This window comes from Harmonia axyridis, chromosome 5, assembly GCF_914767665.1.
Source record: "Harmonia axyridis chromosome 5, icHarAxyr1.1, whole genome shotgun sequence".
NCBI classification, from domain to species: Eukaryota; Metazoa; Arthropoda; class Insecta; order Coleoptera; family Coccinellidae; genus Harmonia; species Harmonia axyridis.
Genome location: NC_059505.1, coordinates 35679284 through 35695530, shown reverse-complemented (window position 1 = coordinate 35695530; position 16247 = coordinate 35679284). Strand labels below are relative to the sequence as shown.

The 16247-nt window shown below is 31.9% G+C and overlaps 1 protein-coding gene across 4 annotated transcripts in view; it reads left to right on the top strand.

Annotated features, from left to right (window-relative positions):
* LOC123679997 (glycerol-3-phosphate acyltransferase 1, mitochondrial) overlaps positions 1-16247 on the top strand; it is a 34031-nt gene that overhangs the window by 7681 nt on the left and 10103 nt on the right. For 2 of the 4 annotated variants that reach the window (XM_045617621.1, XM_045617618.1), the window contains exon 2: positions 15584-15755. In XM_045617621.1, the coding sequence (XP_045473577.1) occupies positions 15594-15755 (162 nt within the window). In that variant the 5' untranslated portion in view covers positions 15584-15593. Of the gene's footprint in view, positions 1-6807; positions 6962-9530; positions 9673-15583; positions 15756-16247 lie in introns of those variants that run through there. The other 2 variants (XM_045617620.1, XM_045617619.1) reach the window with 2 other exon arrangements.

The following is a 16247-nucleotide window of genomic DNA, read 5'->3' as shown; positions in this document are numbered from 1 at the left end:
AGGCGTCCCAAGGTGTTTGTTGGATGGAATGATTCCTTGGAAATTCGAAAATTAACATGATTTCGTCATGAAAGCAAAATATGACTTCCTATCTCAGTACAATGAATTTTATAAATATTCCCGAATGTGTATTATTATTCTTAATAATGATATGATAACTTTCGCTTATGGAATTTCTTCTATAGTTCTACAGGGTTGGGCCAGAAAGAAGCATTACAAATCAATTTTTCTTGATTTGATTCTATGAAAACTGTTTACTATGTCACAACATGACGAAATGTCACAATCAGCTGATTCTGAACGAAGTGATAGGTTTTCGTTTTGGTCGGTTTAAATGACAGTTTTTGGATTATCAATTGTCCTGAAACAATCTTTGAAGTATGTCAAACTCTCGTTTAGGTAGCCCTACAGGGTTTATAGAAAAAAAAAATTACAATTTTTTCAATAAAAAGTTTCATTTTGATGTAAAAAACACTGTTATATTTCAAGAGAAATCAATGGATGTTTATTTCAATGAAAAGAGGAAGGTTTGCCAATAATGATGGAAAACGATATCATCCAAATGGCCGCCAAGGTTATGGTTACAGCACCATATTTTTTTCATGAAATTTTCCATGACAACTTCGCAAATTTGCAGCTGTATGTCCTCGACAACTTCACGAATTCCATCTGTAAGACCTTGAATCGCTTGTGGAGCATTGGAATAGACCTTATCTTCCACGTGACCCCAAAGAAAAAAGTCTAAAGGTGTTAAATCACAAGATCTCGTTGGCCAATTGTGATCACCTTTCGAGAAACAACCCTACCAGGAATCTTCGCTTGCAAATTGCGATTGTTTAGTTTCTTGTGTGGCATGTAGTGCCATCTTGATGGGCGTCCACATCACAATCTTTCAATTTCGGTCATAAAAAAGTCATTAATTATAGCTTGGTAGCAAAACTGAGGTTTTTTCAACACTACGTGATTCAGCAGCAATATTCTCAGTTGTTCCTGAGCGACGCACACGGTTTTTATTCTTCATATCACTTACTTGTCCCAGCAGCTCAAATTTTGCCAGCAATTTCTCTATTTCCATCCGAGAAGGTGCTTCACGAAACAACCAAAAGTAGTTTGGCGAGCTGTGACTCCAAAATTTTCACATTTGTAGTGGAATTGAACAATCTCAATGCGTTTTTGAATCGTGTATTGTTCCATTTTTAGTTATGGCGTAGTTTTTACTACAAATGTCAAAAGATGACAGCTTCGAAAGAGACAGCTGTCCTGATTGGGGGCTATTAAAAATAGACCCTCTTATTGGAAAACCCTTTATGTAAAAGCATCATAGATCTCTTATCCAAAAGAATTTTCGTTATATTTTTTTTAACAAATTCCCTTGAATTTATTCATAGCTGAAATATCGAATTCAAACAATTTAAAGGCATTTATAAGGGAGTACCATAAAGTTGTCATCCTAATCCTATCTGAAAATATTTCAAAAAATATATTAAGTTCTTTCCTTTTCTTGTAGTTGTTCAACAAATGGCTGTATAATAGATAATAAATTCTGGTAGAGTAAACAATAAACCGTTTTGTGCCTGAAGTGGCTATGGTACACAGTAAAAATGCCTTGATAAAACACTACTGATTCTCGCACAAACTCTTAATTTCTGTGAGGTCTCACAAAAAATTATCAAACTAACATGTGCACCTTTTTTGCGTTAGTACAAAGCTTCAAAAAATTTGAATCGTTAAAATAGAGTTAAGTCTGGATCAATATATTGAAGTTCAAGGGAAGCTACATCTGTTGTTGTTGTTGGCAAAATTGATAAAAACGAGTTTCGTGCTATCATAAAACATTGTTTTTCTATGGGAAAAAAAACTGTGCAAGCAAAGTAATAGCTGATAAGTATCATTCAGACTGTTATATCGATAACAAGGGTTGAAAGTTACTCCAGGGTATGAACTCTTGCTCTAATGAAGAAGTGTTCGCCAGGATTGATTCCTATTTCGAAAGCAAAAACCAATCTTTTTCCATAAAAACCATTGAAAAGTTAGATGAGGCTTTGACTCCATATATCTCGGTGACTATGTTGACGAATAATGTCCAATTTAAAAAAAAAATTGTTTTTATTGGTTGTGCTTGAAACTGATTGAGTGAAGTGCTTCATAACAGTTCGTTTCTGTTAAAAAAAACAAAGTTGACGCCTTCTATACTTGCAGTTTTATGAAATGTAAAACATGAATTTAAAAACCCGAAAATTAGTATTATTCAAAAAACTTGTCAATGACAAATAATAAAATCTTAAATCATAAAATTTGGTAATGGGTGATTACGTTTAACTCAATTTTTTTTAATGCGTATTCGTATTAACGAATATGGAGTTATGGAATTTCCAGTATACGTTTGATTGCTATGGAAATATTAAATCTTTGTATGAAATTCACAGTGCTCTTTGTGATATCTGTGTATACGAAAATAAAACAGCAGTTCAGTGCAAGTTTTGCATGATATTCAAAGAGGTATTGTTTTCTGACCTAAAATATCGAAATAATTTTCGTACCAACAACATTGATCTTTCGATTCATTCTTTCGGTATTAAGGACAAATACTTCCAGAAATATAATATTCAACACCAACAGCACATTATCATAAATTTAAAAAATACAGTAGTTCCTAGTTATCAAGTATTTTGCGGTTATACAATTCACATCATCTAGTTTAGCTTTGGATAAGTGAACAGGAAAAACATAAAATTGAGATGATGGTAATTCATGTTAATACTGTAACAGTTATTTCACTCAACAAGCTCTATTATTGCATCAATCTACTTTTTGTTGTTGACATTGGTTTGATTGTAGGCCGTTCTATCTAATTTTTGGGCTATTAATTTCAATAGAGAAAATGGAGATTTGTTTTAAAATCTATGGTCAGTCTATAAGATTTCAGTTCATTGAATTTGGAAGGTCTTTTTGGCATGATGTAATCATTTGGAACCTTGCGTGTTAATGTTAAATCAACCTACAATTAATAGATTATCTTATGTGTTGTATTTGATGACGCAATAAATTGAAACATCTGGCAATTTTTTCTGGTCTTCTTAGCAGAATTTTAAGTTATGAGATCTCCCTGTGAAAAATACTAATGGAACAAATGTAGAGGATCCTTGAATAAATATCTCTATGTAGAACTAGATCGTTTTTTATCTGATAAAATGATTTGACTCATAGTTAAAACAAATAACTACATTTCTCTTATCTTGTAGCTGGTTGAAAAAATCACCATTTAGACTAATAGTTTAGCTTGGCAAAATAATTTTTACAGATATTATCGTCAGTTTCATTATGATAGTTTACGTAATTGATATTATTGGAAGGTTCAATACTCAAAACAATTCCTGTAACGTAATACTGCATTGATTCATGTAATTCGGAATTCACTGAACGCAAAATTCTGCAAATACATTGGTTGATTATTCCTGACTAGATAATTCCTAGAACTCAAAGTAGAAGTTTTTTTCAGAAAGTGAATAAAAAGGCTTCAAACAGTAAATAATTTTTTTTACTCAGTCTAGGCATGACCCAACGCTCAAACAAAAAAGGGTCAAAACGCTCAAAAAAAAACCCAAAAACTAACACTGTGTTACTATCGTCAAATTCCACCGGTGTGAAGTTATCCACATCCACAAGTACACTCCGAGGCAAAAGTACGGTCCAAGCAAAAAATGGTATAATTATGATTTTCATTATGAAAATGGATAGTAATTTATTATTTGACTCAAGCAATACAGACTTTTCATATTTTTTTCTATTATTGAACATTTTTTAGCAATTCAGGGGGTTGTTAATGTTGTTATATAGGGCCGTTTCTAGTTAAAAATTCATAACTTTTTTGTTTGGAATAGTACCGTGTTCTGCTTTTAGTATGTAGTAAATAGCGGAAAACTGAATCGAATGACATACCCCACATAGTTTGTCAGGCCTCGGGGAGGGGGGAAATTGAGGCCTGACAAACTATGTGGGGTATGTCATTCGATTCAGTTTTCCTCTGTTTACCACATACTAAAAGCAGAACACGGTACTAATTCAAACCAAAAAGTTATGAATTTTTATCTAGAAAATACCCCCAAAACCGCAATTTCCCCCCTCCCCGAGGCCTGACAAACTATGTGGGGTATGTCATTCGATTCAGTTTTCCTCTGTTTACCACATACTAAAAGCAGAACACGGTACTAATTCAAACAAAAAAGTTATGAATTTTTATCTAGAAAATTCCCCCAAAACCGCAATTTCCCCCCTCCCCGAGGCCTGACAAACTATGTGGGGTATGTCATTCGATTCAGTTTTCCTCTATTTACCACATACTAAAAGCAGAACACGGTACTATTTCAAACAAAAAAGTTATGAATTTTTATCTAGAAAATACCCCCAAAACCGCAATTTCCCCCCTCCCCGAGGCCTGACAAACTATGTGGGGTATGTCATTCGATTCAGTTTTCCTCTGTTTACCACATACTAAAAGCAGAACACGGTACTATCTCAAACAAAAAAGTTATGAATTTTTATCTAGAAAATACCCCCAAAACCGCAGTTTACCCCCTCCCCGAGGCCTGACAAACCATGTGGGGTATGACATTCTATTCAGTTTTCCTCTATTTACCACATACTGAAAGCAGAACACGGTACTAATTCAAACAAAAAAGTTATGAATTTTTATCTAGAAAATACCCCCAAAACCGCAATTTCCCCCCTCCCCGAGGCCTGACAAACTATGTGGGGTATGTCATTCGATTCAGTTCTCCTCTATTTACCACATACTAAAAGCAGAACACGGTATCATTTCAAACAAAAAAGTTATGAATTTTTAAGTAGAAAATACCCCCAAAACCGCAATCTCCCCCCTCCCCGAGGCCTGACAAACTATGTGGGGTATGTCATTCGATTCAGTTTTTCCTTGTTTACCAATACTAAAAGCAGAACACGGTACTAATTCAAACAAAAAAGTTATGAATTTTTATCTAGAAAATACCCCCAAAACCGCAATTTCCCCCCTCCCCGAGGCCTGACAAACTATGTGGGGTATGTCATTCGATTCAGTTTTCCGCTATTTACTACATACTAAAAGCAGAACACGGTACTATTCCAAACAAAAAAGTTATGAATTTTTAACTAGAAACTAGAATAACAACATTGACAACCCCCTAAATTGCTAAAAAATGTTCAATAATAGAAAAAAAATATGAAAAGTCTGTATTGCTTGAGTCAAATAATAAATTACTATCCATTTTCATAATGAAAATCATAATTATACCATTTTTTGCTTGGACCGTACTTTTGCCTCGGAGTGTACTTGTGGATGTGGATAACTTCACACCGGTTCAAATTCCCATATGTTACCATTATGTTTTGATCTGTATGCTTCATTTTTGAAGACATTTCAGACTTTCTAATTGTTCTGAGTATTCTTCTACAAGAAAAAAACTAAAATAAAGAAGCATTAAAACGTTCAACTTTGCACAAAGTATCTTTGTGTAAATCGAGACAACAATTGATAACGTATCTTAATTGTTTTCTTGAATAATTAAAAATTTGAGTTGAAGGTGAGTTCAAATACTTCGTGCACACCTGATTACTATAAATAATATTCAAACAATTGATTATGTTGAAAATTATCTATATTATAGACGTAAACGGTATCAGGTTTACGTCTATTTTATTCTTTCAGATATTGCAATCTTATCCAACCATTCTATTCATTTTATATTCAGAGTGTTAAGTTTACCAAACTACAAAAAGTGATTGGAAACTATAATTGAAAATCGTTATTGTACCAGGAAAATCGCGAGGAAAATCTTTAAACGAAGATGTGAAAAAAACCAGAGGAAATTCAAGAAGAATGTTGGGAAAACAACTCAATATATTTCAATATTTCAGAGACAACAGATTAGACCAAGTTGAGATTCTGCGTGTATATATTATTCCTGTATGAATTTCAAGCGTATTGAAAAATTTTGTGTGCATAGCGTCTTCAGAATCATACTATATTCACGAAGAATATTGAAAAAAATTACTCCATAAGTTCTTAATAACAGATTCCACTGGATTGAAATTTAGTTTTTCATGTGAAATAATTACTTGATTGTTCCATCATAATATTTCATCCATATGAACTAACCGACAACAATGGCATAATAAATCTTATATATACTAATATATCATCTTTCGAGGGTAACAGTAAAAAAAAACTGTTCTTTGGTCTTGAAAGGCGAAATAGGCGTATGATTGAATGACATTTCGAAAGCTCATGACACGAAGTCAGATCTTTGATCCACCATACATTTCACTGCGAAATTTTTGATAAAACTAGTGATGAATATTTCAAACCAAAAACTCTGTGGGTTGAAAGATTCTTTCATTTGTAGATTCTCAAGGTTTTTGGTTTGAAACAATAAATCGAAAGGGTTATTTACATTGTAACAATTATGAGCACCTGTTACAATAATTAATATTGGTCCTTGATAGTATTTGTCGAAAATTCCATCAAAATACTTCAACTATCAAGATCACAATCGAAACTAACAAATATCGAATACGAGAAACAAGCTGCTCCCAAAATGGGTCACTACAGTGTGAAACAATTGTTTGCGTTGATCATAATTCATAATTAACGATTGGCAAATTTGTTTTCCTGCTTATTTGACCCAATAACAGGAACATTTTCAGTTTCCTAACCTTTGACCAATTTATTGCTAGCGAGATCATAAGTATCACTTATGCGAGCATTGTTTTATCTGATCGATTTTCAGATAAAACGATATTTATGTAGGAAATATCCTTGGGATGATGTTCATTACGTTTGGTTTTTTTATTGGAAGCTGTGTTCTGGATAGTTTTCGGACAGTATGATGTGGCCGTTGAAATTTATTCTGCAAAATAAAACAATTAGGCAACATGTGAACAAGGAAGTGTTGTACATATTTCAAATGTGAGTTGATTGGACGCTGTTGAAGATTAAATGTAATTTGTGTTATCTGAGGAAATGTTCGGACTGAAGATTAGCTAATAAGCTCTTTTGGAATGCCTAATTGTTTCTATTTGTTGGTCTGTTATTCCCAATAGTACATTTTTTAGCCCCCACTGCAATGTTCAAGTTTTGGAATATATAGAATTAGCATTGAAATTCTAATTTTCATTTTGTTGTTTGAATCAACAAACTATTCAATTTTGACAGATTTAGAAAAATTTCTGAACATTCTTGAAGTTTTCTCAGTTAAGGCTTTGCGTTGTGTAGAATCCAAAATTCGAATCTGTTCGTCCATCTGTTCCAATATTATTATTATTATATTATATCGTCCATATCTTTTTTCGTCAAAAATAAGAACTATTTGTAGATATCAAAATTGGCAAAGAATTAGTTGCTATACTACTCGATCCATCTGAAGTTCTCGAATACTGGATCTATCAATTTTTAAGGCTAGAATTGAGGTATAAAATTTTAAAAACTAAGATCTAGGATGTATGACCTTGAAATTTGAACACAAGTTTCGAGTTTTTCGAAGAGATTTCAGTAGATTTAATAATGAACCGTTTCTGATTTCGATTCAAATTTATTGCAATAGTTCTTTTTATACTATTTCCAACATAATACGAAAAAATCAGTGTTTTTAGATCGGTTTGAAAGTTTTGGGGTTCATTTATTTTCAATAATGCGGGGTGTGAGTACGCCACTGATATATTTCAAGCAGAAAATAATTTTCAATCTGTGACAAAAAATCTCTCATAATTTTTTTCGTTTTTATGCAAATAATAAAACATCTAAATGCGTATTTTTCATTTCATTTATAAATTATCTATTATTAGATAGTTCTTGATAATGTAGTTAAGATGTTTAATTTTTTGCTTTAACACGGCGCCTCTTACGAAAAAAGTCATGAGAGATTTTTTATCATAGAATGAACAAATAATTCAATTCTATTTGAAATATCTCAGTGGCGTACCATTTGCTCTTTCAAGAAATTGAGAACAATAAATGAATATTCGGTTTTTAAGAATAACTATTACATCCTCTATCTTGGAATGGAAGTATTTGTAAACAAAAAAAGATACTAGCGTTCAGTGTGAAAATAGTGTTCTCCCCTTTTTTTCTGTTAATTTCTATTCTCTTAATGTTATGTTTTTGGTGCTACTTGATGTATTTTTTAATAATTTTTTCATGTCCTTCATATTCTCTTAATGTTATTGATTTCGTTTGGTTAATTTCAATAATTCATTCTACTATACAAAATTAATCCATTTATCTTAAGCATTATTTTGAATTTGCATCTATTGTTTAAGATTAGAGAGATCTTACAGATTATTTTCATACTTCATCTTAAGTGCCATCGAAAATCATTGGATTATAAATATTTCAATTAGCGACGAAATGACTAAGTTGAATTACAATTACTAAGTAGTTCTTTTTCCTAACGGGTGCAAAGATTACATTGTTGAAAAAATTTATATGATGCGATTATGGTTATCTGGCACTAAACCTCTGTAGTCCATAGTCCAATAAACATTGAAAGCTTTTGTGTGCGATATCCCAATAAATATAAACAGAAGTTCAACATATGTGCAATTCAGAATCGATTCCCGTTGCATTAATTGTTATCAAAATTAACAGTTTGAATACATGACAAAGGCCATTTTCATTTTTGTTGATATAGGATATCTAATTTATTATGGAAATATTGTGGAATTTCGAAAAAGGAAAGTGTGGAATAATCTTTTGCAACAAATGCGTCGATCGAATTCTCATAGATAACAAATTGAAACAACATTGTGGCATAATAGGAATTTTAATATAAAAATACAAAAAAGAACAATAACAATAAAAATACAAAAATAATGAAGAAGAATGCGAAGTTTTCGCTATGATTTGATCCCACCTTAAATTGTAACGTTCCTCTAGATAGGTAATCTAAACTCGAATTTAAGAATAAAAATTTCAAAAAGTCAAGGTTGAAAATAATAAAATACAACAATAATATAAAAATGATCAGAGTACAAGTACCTATTAAACTTATTTGTCGTTTGAATAAAAACTATATACTCACAATAAAATTATAACACTTCACACTATCAGTTCATCTGATGAGTTTTTATCGCAAATGATCTAAATAATTTATGTGATCTTGAATTTTTTAATTGATTATTAAGAATGATTTCTTTTCAGAAATTTATATTACACTCTCTTTGATTTCTTCTTCAGCGCATTCGAAATTGATTATAAAACTACGTGTTTCAGTATATTTCCAGTTCAGACTAATAATACAGAATAGGTAATTATGAAAGAAAGACTAAACAAACAACCTCAATGATATTTTTTCAGAAAAATTCACATAATTTGGATAGAATTTGATATCTGACAAACATTAATTAGAATAACATGATGAGTTTCTGCATCAATTATTATAATTGGATCCGATCTAAGGTGTAAAACGATAAAAGTTCAGGCAATTTAACTTCTAAATTCATTTGGACGAACGTTGGTACAATGGAACAATCACCAAGTAAAATTCCGGAATATTTTGTAAATTTCGGTATTTGTTTTATTTTTTTGTTTGTGTGGTTCAAATATTACTTACAATGGATAGAAGTGGATTTATTAATGTATCTCGAGGTGAATTTGTCCAAATTTATCCTAAATTCTATGAGGTAAGCTCGAAATCTCATTTGCATTATTTCATTCATTATTGCTCTTTGACATGTGGAATAAATTTTATTGTGAATTCTCTTATGCTGTATTTACAATTTCTAGAATTTTTTCACATGAAAATATCAATATCAAAACAATGGAAAAATATGCAACAATTGAGATTAAGGTTCTGTTTTTTTTATTCTATTGAAAAATTTTAAGCAAGTGTTGAATATTGCAAGTTAGTAGACAACTAAAAAATTTCGAAAATTCTTCAAGGTGAACTCCTCGATAAGAATTTATTGTAGAAGAGATAGAATTTTAATTGGTATGAAATACTTAATAACATCAGTAAATGGGTAATCGATAAAAATACGCAGAATATGATAAGAAAAAAATTTGCCATAGAGATATAAATTTGAATTTGACTGTAATAGTGCTGAAAATTATCTTTTCTTGGAAGAAAATGATTAATGCTTATTTCACAAAACTTTGATCTACCGATCAGCTCGTTGATATAAGAACCGGTTGCATAAACCTGTTGATCTATAGTTCAACAATGAACTAGACACAAAATTCTGTTGCATAGAATGATATTCTCAGTTGATGGTAGTTCAATTGAACGCTTCAAATCGGTCTTAAAATCAGAGTAATTAACATAGATAGGGGGAGCATATGTCATTTTCAGTAAGCAAATTTTGTCCCCAATATGAACTATCAAATTTGACACGATGCGCGCGGAAAAGAAAACATATCAGTGATACGATATTTCACTCAATTCGCGAGTTTCTCCACAAAGAACGCACTTTTTATGTCCCAAAGTGAATCAACGTTTAATATTAACTCGAAATATATTGAAATAAATACCTAAATATATCATAAATTCAGAAAACAAACTTCAAGCGCGCCAAACGACGTGAAACAACCGATGACACTAGAAGAGCATAAGTTGCCAAACCTTAGATTTCAGCAGGTAGATACAGAAAATAATGAGAATTCTGTTTATCATAAATTCGACAATTGGGAAAAATATCGGATTCCAAACATTCAAATTTTCATATTTAATCGGGAATCACTCAAATAAATATATTTCATTCAATATAATCTACATTCATAACGATATAGTAAAATTGTGGATTAGAAAATATATCACAATCCGACAACGTAATCTAACCATGTTGGGGTCATGTAAAAATTGCGTATACTCCCTCTATCTATGTTTATTACTCTATGGCCTTAACTGTTTGAAGTCTATGGTGGAACCAGAGAACATCTGGATTTGATTTAATTTGACAATCTTCACAATAGGAGTTAAGCTTTTTTTCTGTTAACTGGTTATTCTCAACCTTCAATAATTCAGATGAATTGATCATGAAATATTGACAATCAATTGGCGAAATCGAGATGGATTATAATGACAAAATTTAATATTTCAATTGAAGATGATGAAGACTATTAACAACAGAGGACAAAGTCCTCAACAATGGCCTGCTCATTTCATCAAGAATCTTGGATGTGTTCACTTGACATCAATTTTTCCAAAGACAAAATATTTGGCATTGACAATTCTCATTGATAATATTTCAAGACATATTAGACGACTTCTGGTTTTTTTTCAATGTTGAAATGTGGATAGAATTAGTAAATTCGAGCACAGAAAATTTCATTGACCTTTCCTGGTAGTGGTAACTGTTCTTGAACTGTGACACATGAAGATTAAATATTTTTTCACGTGTGTTCAGAGTGATCTACCGAAGATAATGTTGTGGATATGTGATAAATTATTCAGGAGGAAAGATTCGATGAATAAATAAACAATCTAAATTCTTATCATTTCTCGTAACATATTTCGTGACAAAGTGATATTAACACTCTGTAACATTGATTTTATGTCATCATGCACGAAGGCTTGTTAGGGGTCATGAGAGGGATGGAAATTAAATAAAATGTTCAAGGGTTGCTTTAAAATGTATTCGTTTTTTCTCTATTACCAACAAAAGTCTGAAAAATGTATAAAACTTATTATCCTCATATTTTTGAAAAATAAAATAGATATTTATGCAACAAGTGCAAAAAAAGTGAATGTTGATTCACAAACAATTTTTGCACGAGTTGCATACAACATTTTTTCTACGTTCATGCAAAAAGCAAAAAATTATTTATTGAGGTGCGGCACTAGGTGTAGGAAAATGAAAAGCACAACTTGAATACTTTATTATTAATATCGATTGAAACAGGAACTAATACGTTACGAACAATTTAACTCAAACTTTATTTTTACCCTCAATGTTGAAAGTGAATGAACAATATTGGTGCAATTTTCTATATGAATATTTCGTAGTGAAGTACTTTTTAAATCCACTTCTTGATTTGTTACTGCTGTAAACGTACTAGTACTTGGTAACTGTACATCGTTATTTCCTTCAGGCTGAAATATTTGTTTTGCAACACTGAGTTTGTTTGCATGTGATTCCCTCCGCTACTGTCGACGATTTCCATCAGCACGTTGAAGTAGAATGACAGATTAGTGCAATAAAAACTTTATTGCACTAGTGCAATAAAGAACTTCTTTTTCCACTAAATATAGTTCAATAAAGTTTTGCTTTTTGCATGAATGTAGAAAAACTTCTTTAGTTTCATGAAATTTCATTACGTCACTGTTTGAAGGATAAAAATAAATTCATCAAAAGAGTATTTGCTTCTAGTAGAAGTTATTTCATTTCGTTAATCTTCCTTCCATAATTCTTTATATCTTTTGGCAACTGTAACAAAGAAGTGCTAAAACTTTGTTTGTAATTGTGTGAATTGTTATTTTCAACACTTATTTTTAAATTGAGGAATTTTGTTTCGTTATATAGTTCTGATAAAAAAGCAATAAATGTTGCATGTTTCGCCTTTTTAAATGACCACTTCAAAATTAAAAAAAATTCAAAGGACAAAATACCATTCCTTCAAATTCTTCAGCAACATAAATAATTTTTGAAAGGATTTTTTTTTAAATTTTGGAAGCGTCTTACTTTTCAAGGGAAGGCCTAATCGCTTCTGGTTACATGAAAGACTTGTAATTTTCGACAAAAATTCAGTCCCTAAAAACTTCCTCCCTTATTTGGTAACACTCTGTTTAGTAGTTTCACTTTTAGTAGGTACAACTCGATACTATTTTTTTATTTTAATGCTAAACCCTTTCAAAATTCTGGGCTTTGTAGCTGCGTCTAGTCGGTTTTCACTGACGTTTCGCTTACTACTGCGCTAAGCATCTTCAGAACACGCTTTCAAAGCCAACAATTTTTCAATTCTGTATTTTCTCATTATTTATCCTTCATTTTTTTGATTATCGTTTGGTTATAAAGGACGGTCGAAAGTCGTTTACATTTCGGTCATCAAGCAGGAAGAACTTCTTCAGATAACGAAATCGATCATCAGTCATTCATTCTTTGTCCACTCTTTCAACAGCTGAAATTTTCAACACGTGAAATATACGTGGTGATTCTACCAGTTGTGCATATATTATCTGGTTAAATTTGTCATGATTTGTTGTTTAAGTTTGTGTTTCGGATAAATGATCTGATTGAAATTCATATCAACATTTTGAACTTTGAACTGTAGAGAAAGTACGTTGAAATTACCGATTCAGTTGTTTTGTGCTTACTTCATTTAATATTTTGAAAGATAAATTTTGCTAGCGAAAAATTTTATCACGTTTTCTGAAAATCAAAAATACAAAAGACTGAATCCATTCGTTGTTCGAAGCTCTTCTCCGAAATAAGAGAGTTCTAGCTCTTATTGTTATTATAAAGTTTCGGAACTTTTGAATATTTCATATTCGCACAGATTTTCTAGGTATCTTGGAACCGTGAATATTCGGTTTGGCCGTCGACGGGGAAACATGGCCGGGATATCCCCATGATTTTTTTGTGCTTGGGATTATCGTAATGAACCCATTTTTCGTCTCCAGTGAGAATGCGATGATAAAATCCCTTCCGTATTTGCCTAGCAAGCAGCTGTTCACAAGCAAACAAACGCCATTAAACAACTCTCGGCTTCAACTCGTAAGACACTTAATTTCCCTGTTTCTGAATCATTTCCATGACTTTCAGGAGTTTTGAAAAGGCTTGTTGCGTCACTTTCAATGATCCTGCCAATTCTTGTTGCGTTTAACACTAGCCTTGATCAAGTAATGCCTCCAATTCTGCATCTTCGAAAATCTTTTTTCTTCCACCGCCATGCTGGTCTTCGACATCAAAATCACCGTTCTTGAAGCGTTGAAACCACTCTCGGCACGTTCTTTCACTAATAGCGACCTCACCATGGGTATTTGAGAGCATTCGATGAGCCTCAGCTGCAGATTTCTTCATATTGAAGCAGAAAATCAAAACCTTTGCAAATGACGAGAATTTGGCTCGTAAGCTGATTTGTTCAACTTAATGATGCAGACACAAATCGACTAATATTTCGATGGCGATATGTTTACAAATACCTAAGCTTATTGTATGACATCTATGATCTATTTATTTCGTCTACCACTTACCGCTATTACATCTATTGCAAAACAGCAGAAGCAAAGTTGTACACCTAATAAAATCTCAACCTATTATCATTATGATATTTAGTTTTTTTAGATATTTTCTTGAATTATCTCTGGTTCTAGGGATGCGTTATCGCGTTCAACATTTTGCATAAAAATCAAATTTTTATTCTACAATACATCTAAATGCTTAATCTGAAATTATAAGGAAAACAAAATTTCGAACCCCTAGTCGGATTTTGCTCTAAAAATTTCAAGTTTCAAGATTTTTCTTCTCGGAAGTTATCGTGCTTGAGGCCAGCTTCACCATCAATGTGTTGAAAGTTGAAACTAATCATTTGAGACTAGTTCCGGTTTAAAATGAGGGAATTATAGAGCGATATGCTCAGGGAACGAGCGCTCAATAAAGCTCCTGTCGCAAGTTAGTGTTTTTCTCGATTTTTTTTTATATTACTTGATATATTTCGTGTGAAATAACCTAAATGTCAAAATACTCAAATTAGTACAATTCTTTATGGGTTAATAATGTGATAATAAACAATCGTATGTATTTTTCCATTTACATTATATAGAAGATAATTGCCGCATAAAAGAATGCCAAGAAGTTTTTTGTAGACTTTTTTGTTTTTGTAGTTCTCTTGTCGAACATATCATTTTTGGTTAATTGCCTCCATTCAATAACAGTGATTGAAGCAGATTCCCAGTCTATAAATTATAAACATCTTCGTCTTCTTGGGACAGGTTAAGATTCAACACAAGTATTTTTAATTTTATAACTCGTACGTTTCTATTCCAGCTGAATGTTCTTGACCTTAACAATTACGACAAGGTTAAAATGTTACGTATCTTCCATCACTCAACAATACAGGTTATCAATTTCTTTCAGCTAATTTACGAGTGATAAATTATACACTTTGTATTGATTGAAGGTTAGGTTATATCCTTTTTTTTTAAATATTTCATTTTTTGTACGAAAAATTAATCTATATCCGACGGTTTTAGTTACTTATTCTTCGTTAAAAAAATTATGGAAATTATGAAGTTCCTTTCAGTGGGCGGTGATATTTTTTGCAATGATAAGTTTCTTGAGCCATCAGGTTCATTTTCGAGTATGAATATTGAATTTCATGGGCGTTGATTAAAATTCATTGCTAATATTATATGTGTTAAATCTACCTACAAGGATTATTCTTACTTTTTTACCACAAAACAACCGTTGTATTAAATGGTTCTTGATAAGAAAAACTTACCTTGTTTCCATGACCTTCAGGCTCTCCAGACTTACTACCTATCGAAAATAATCCGATTGTAGCCTTATGGTATAAATGAGACTTTTATTGAAAGTGATTCAACTAGGTGTTCTTTGAAAGATTGTTTATATTTAATTTATTATGTTTTGTTTACAGAATTGCAAGGATGGTGGACATAGTAACGAGTCGTATGTTCGAGTCCTTCAACAGGTTTTCTCCTAGCAAAACTTCACAAACTGACTCAATCAACAGCTATGGCAAAACGAAGAGGTTTCTGAGAGATCAGAAATGTAGTAAAAAGGCGATTTCGAGGGAGGCTGATTCGAAGGTTAGCAACCTAAACTGAATAAACAGGGCCGGCGCGAATAATTTTTGGCCCCCCTGCTGAAAAAGCATCAATAACCTACAATAAATTCATATTTTTGCATTTTGCAGAAAAGTCATATCGAAAAAAATTAAATGTATGTCTTTATGTCTTTTTATCGTATGTTTTTGCCGCTGTAGTGATGTTAATTTATTCCTGGATTTTTTGACGCCTATGAATAATGATATACAGGGTGATTGCCCGGGATGGCCTATTAGACGTTTATGGAAAACTTATCATAATTTTGAGCTGAAAATTTGCATATTGGTGTTTGAAACAATGATCTTTCTTCCTGAAATATTTTCAGATCTCTACAACTTCCGGTTATACCGGAAACAGACTACCACTTCCTTATTACATTTAGCAGACCCATTATATTATTGCATCATTAGATAGCTTTTCTGACGAAAATTTTGGCAATATGCCATACCTTGGGTAAAAACTCAACGGTTCATG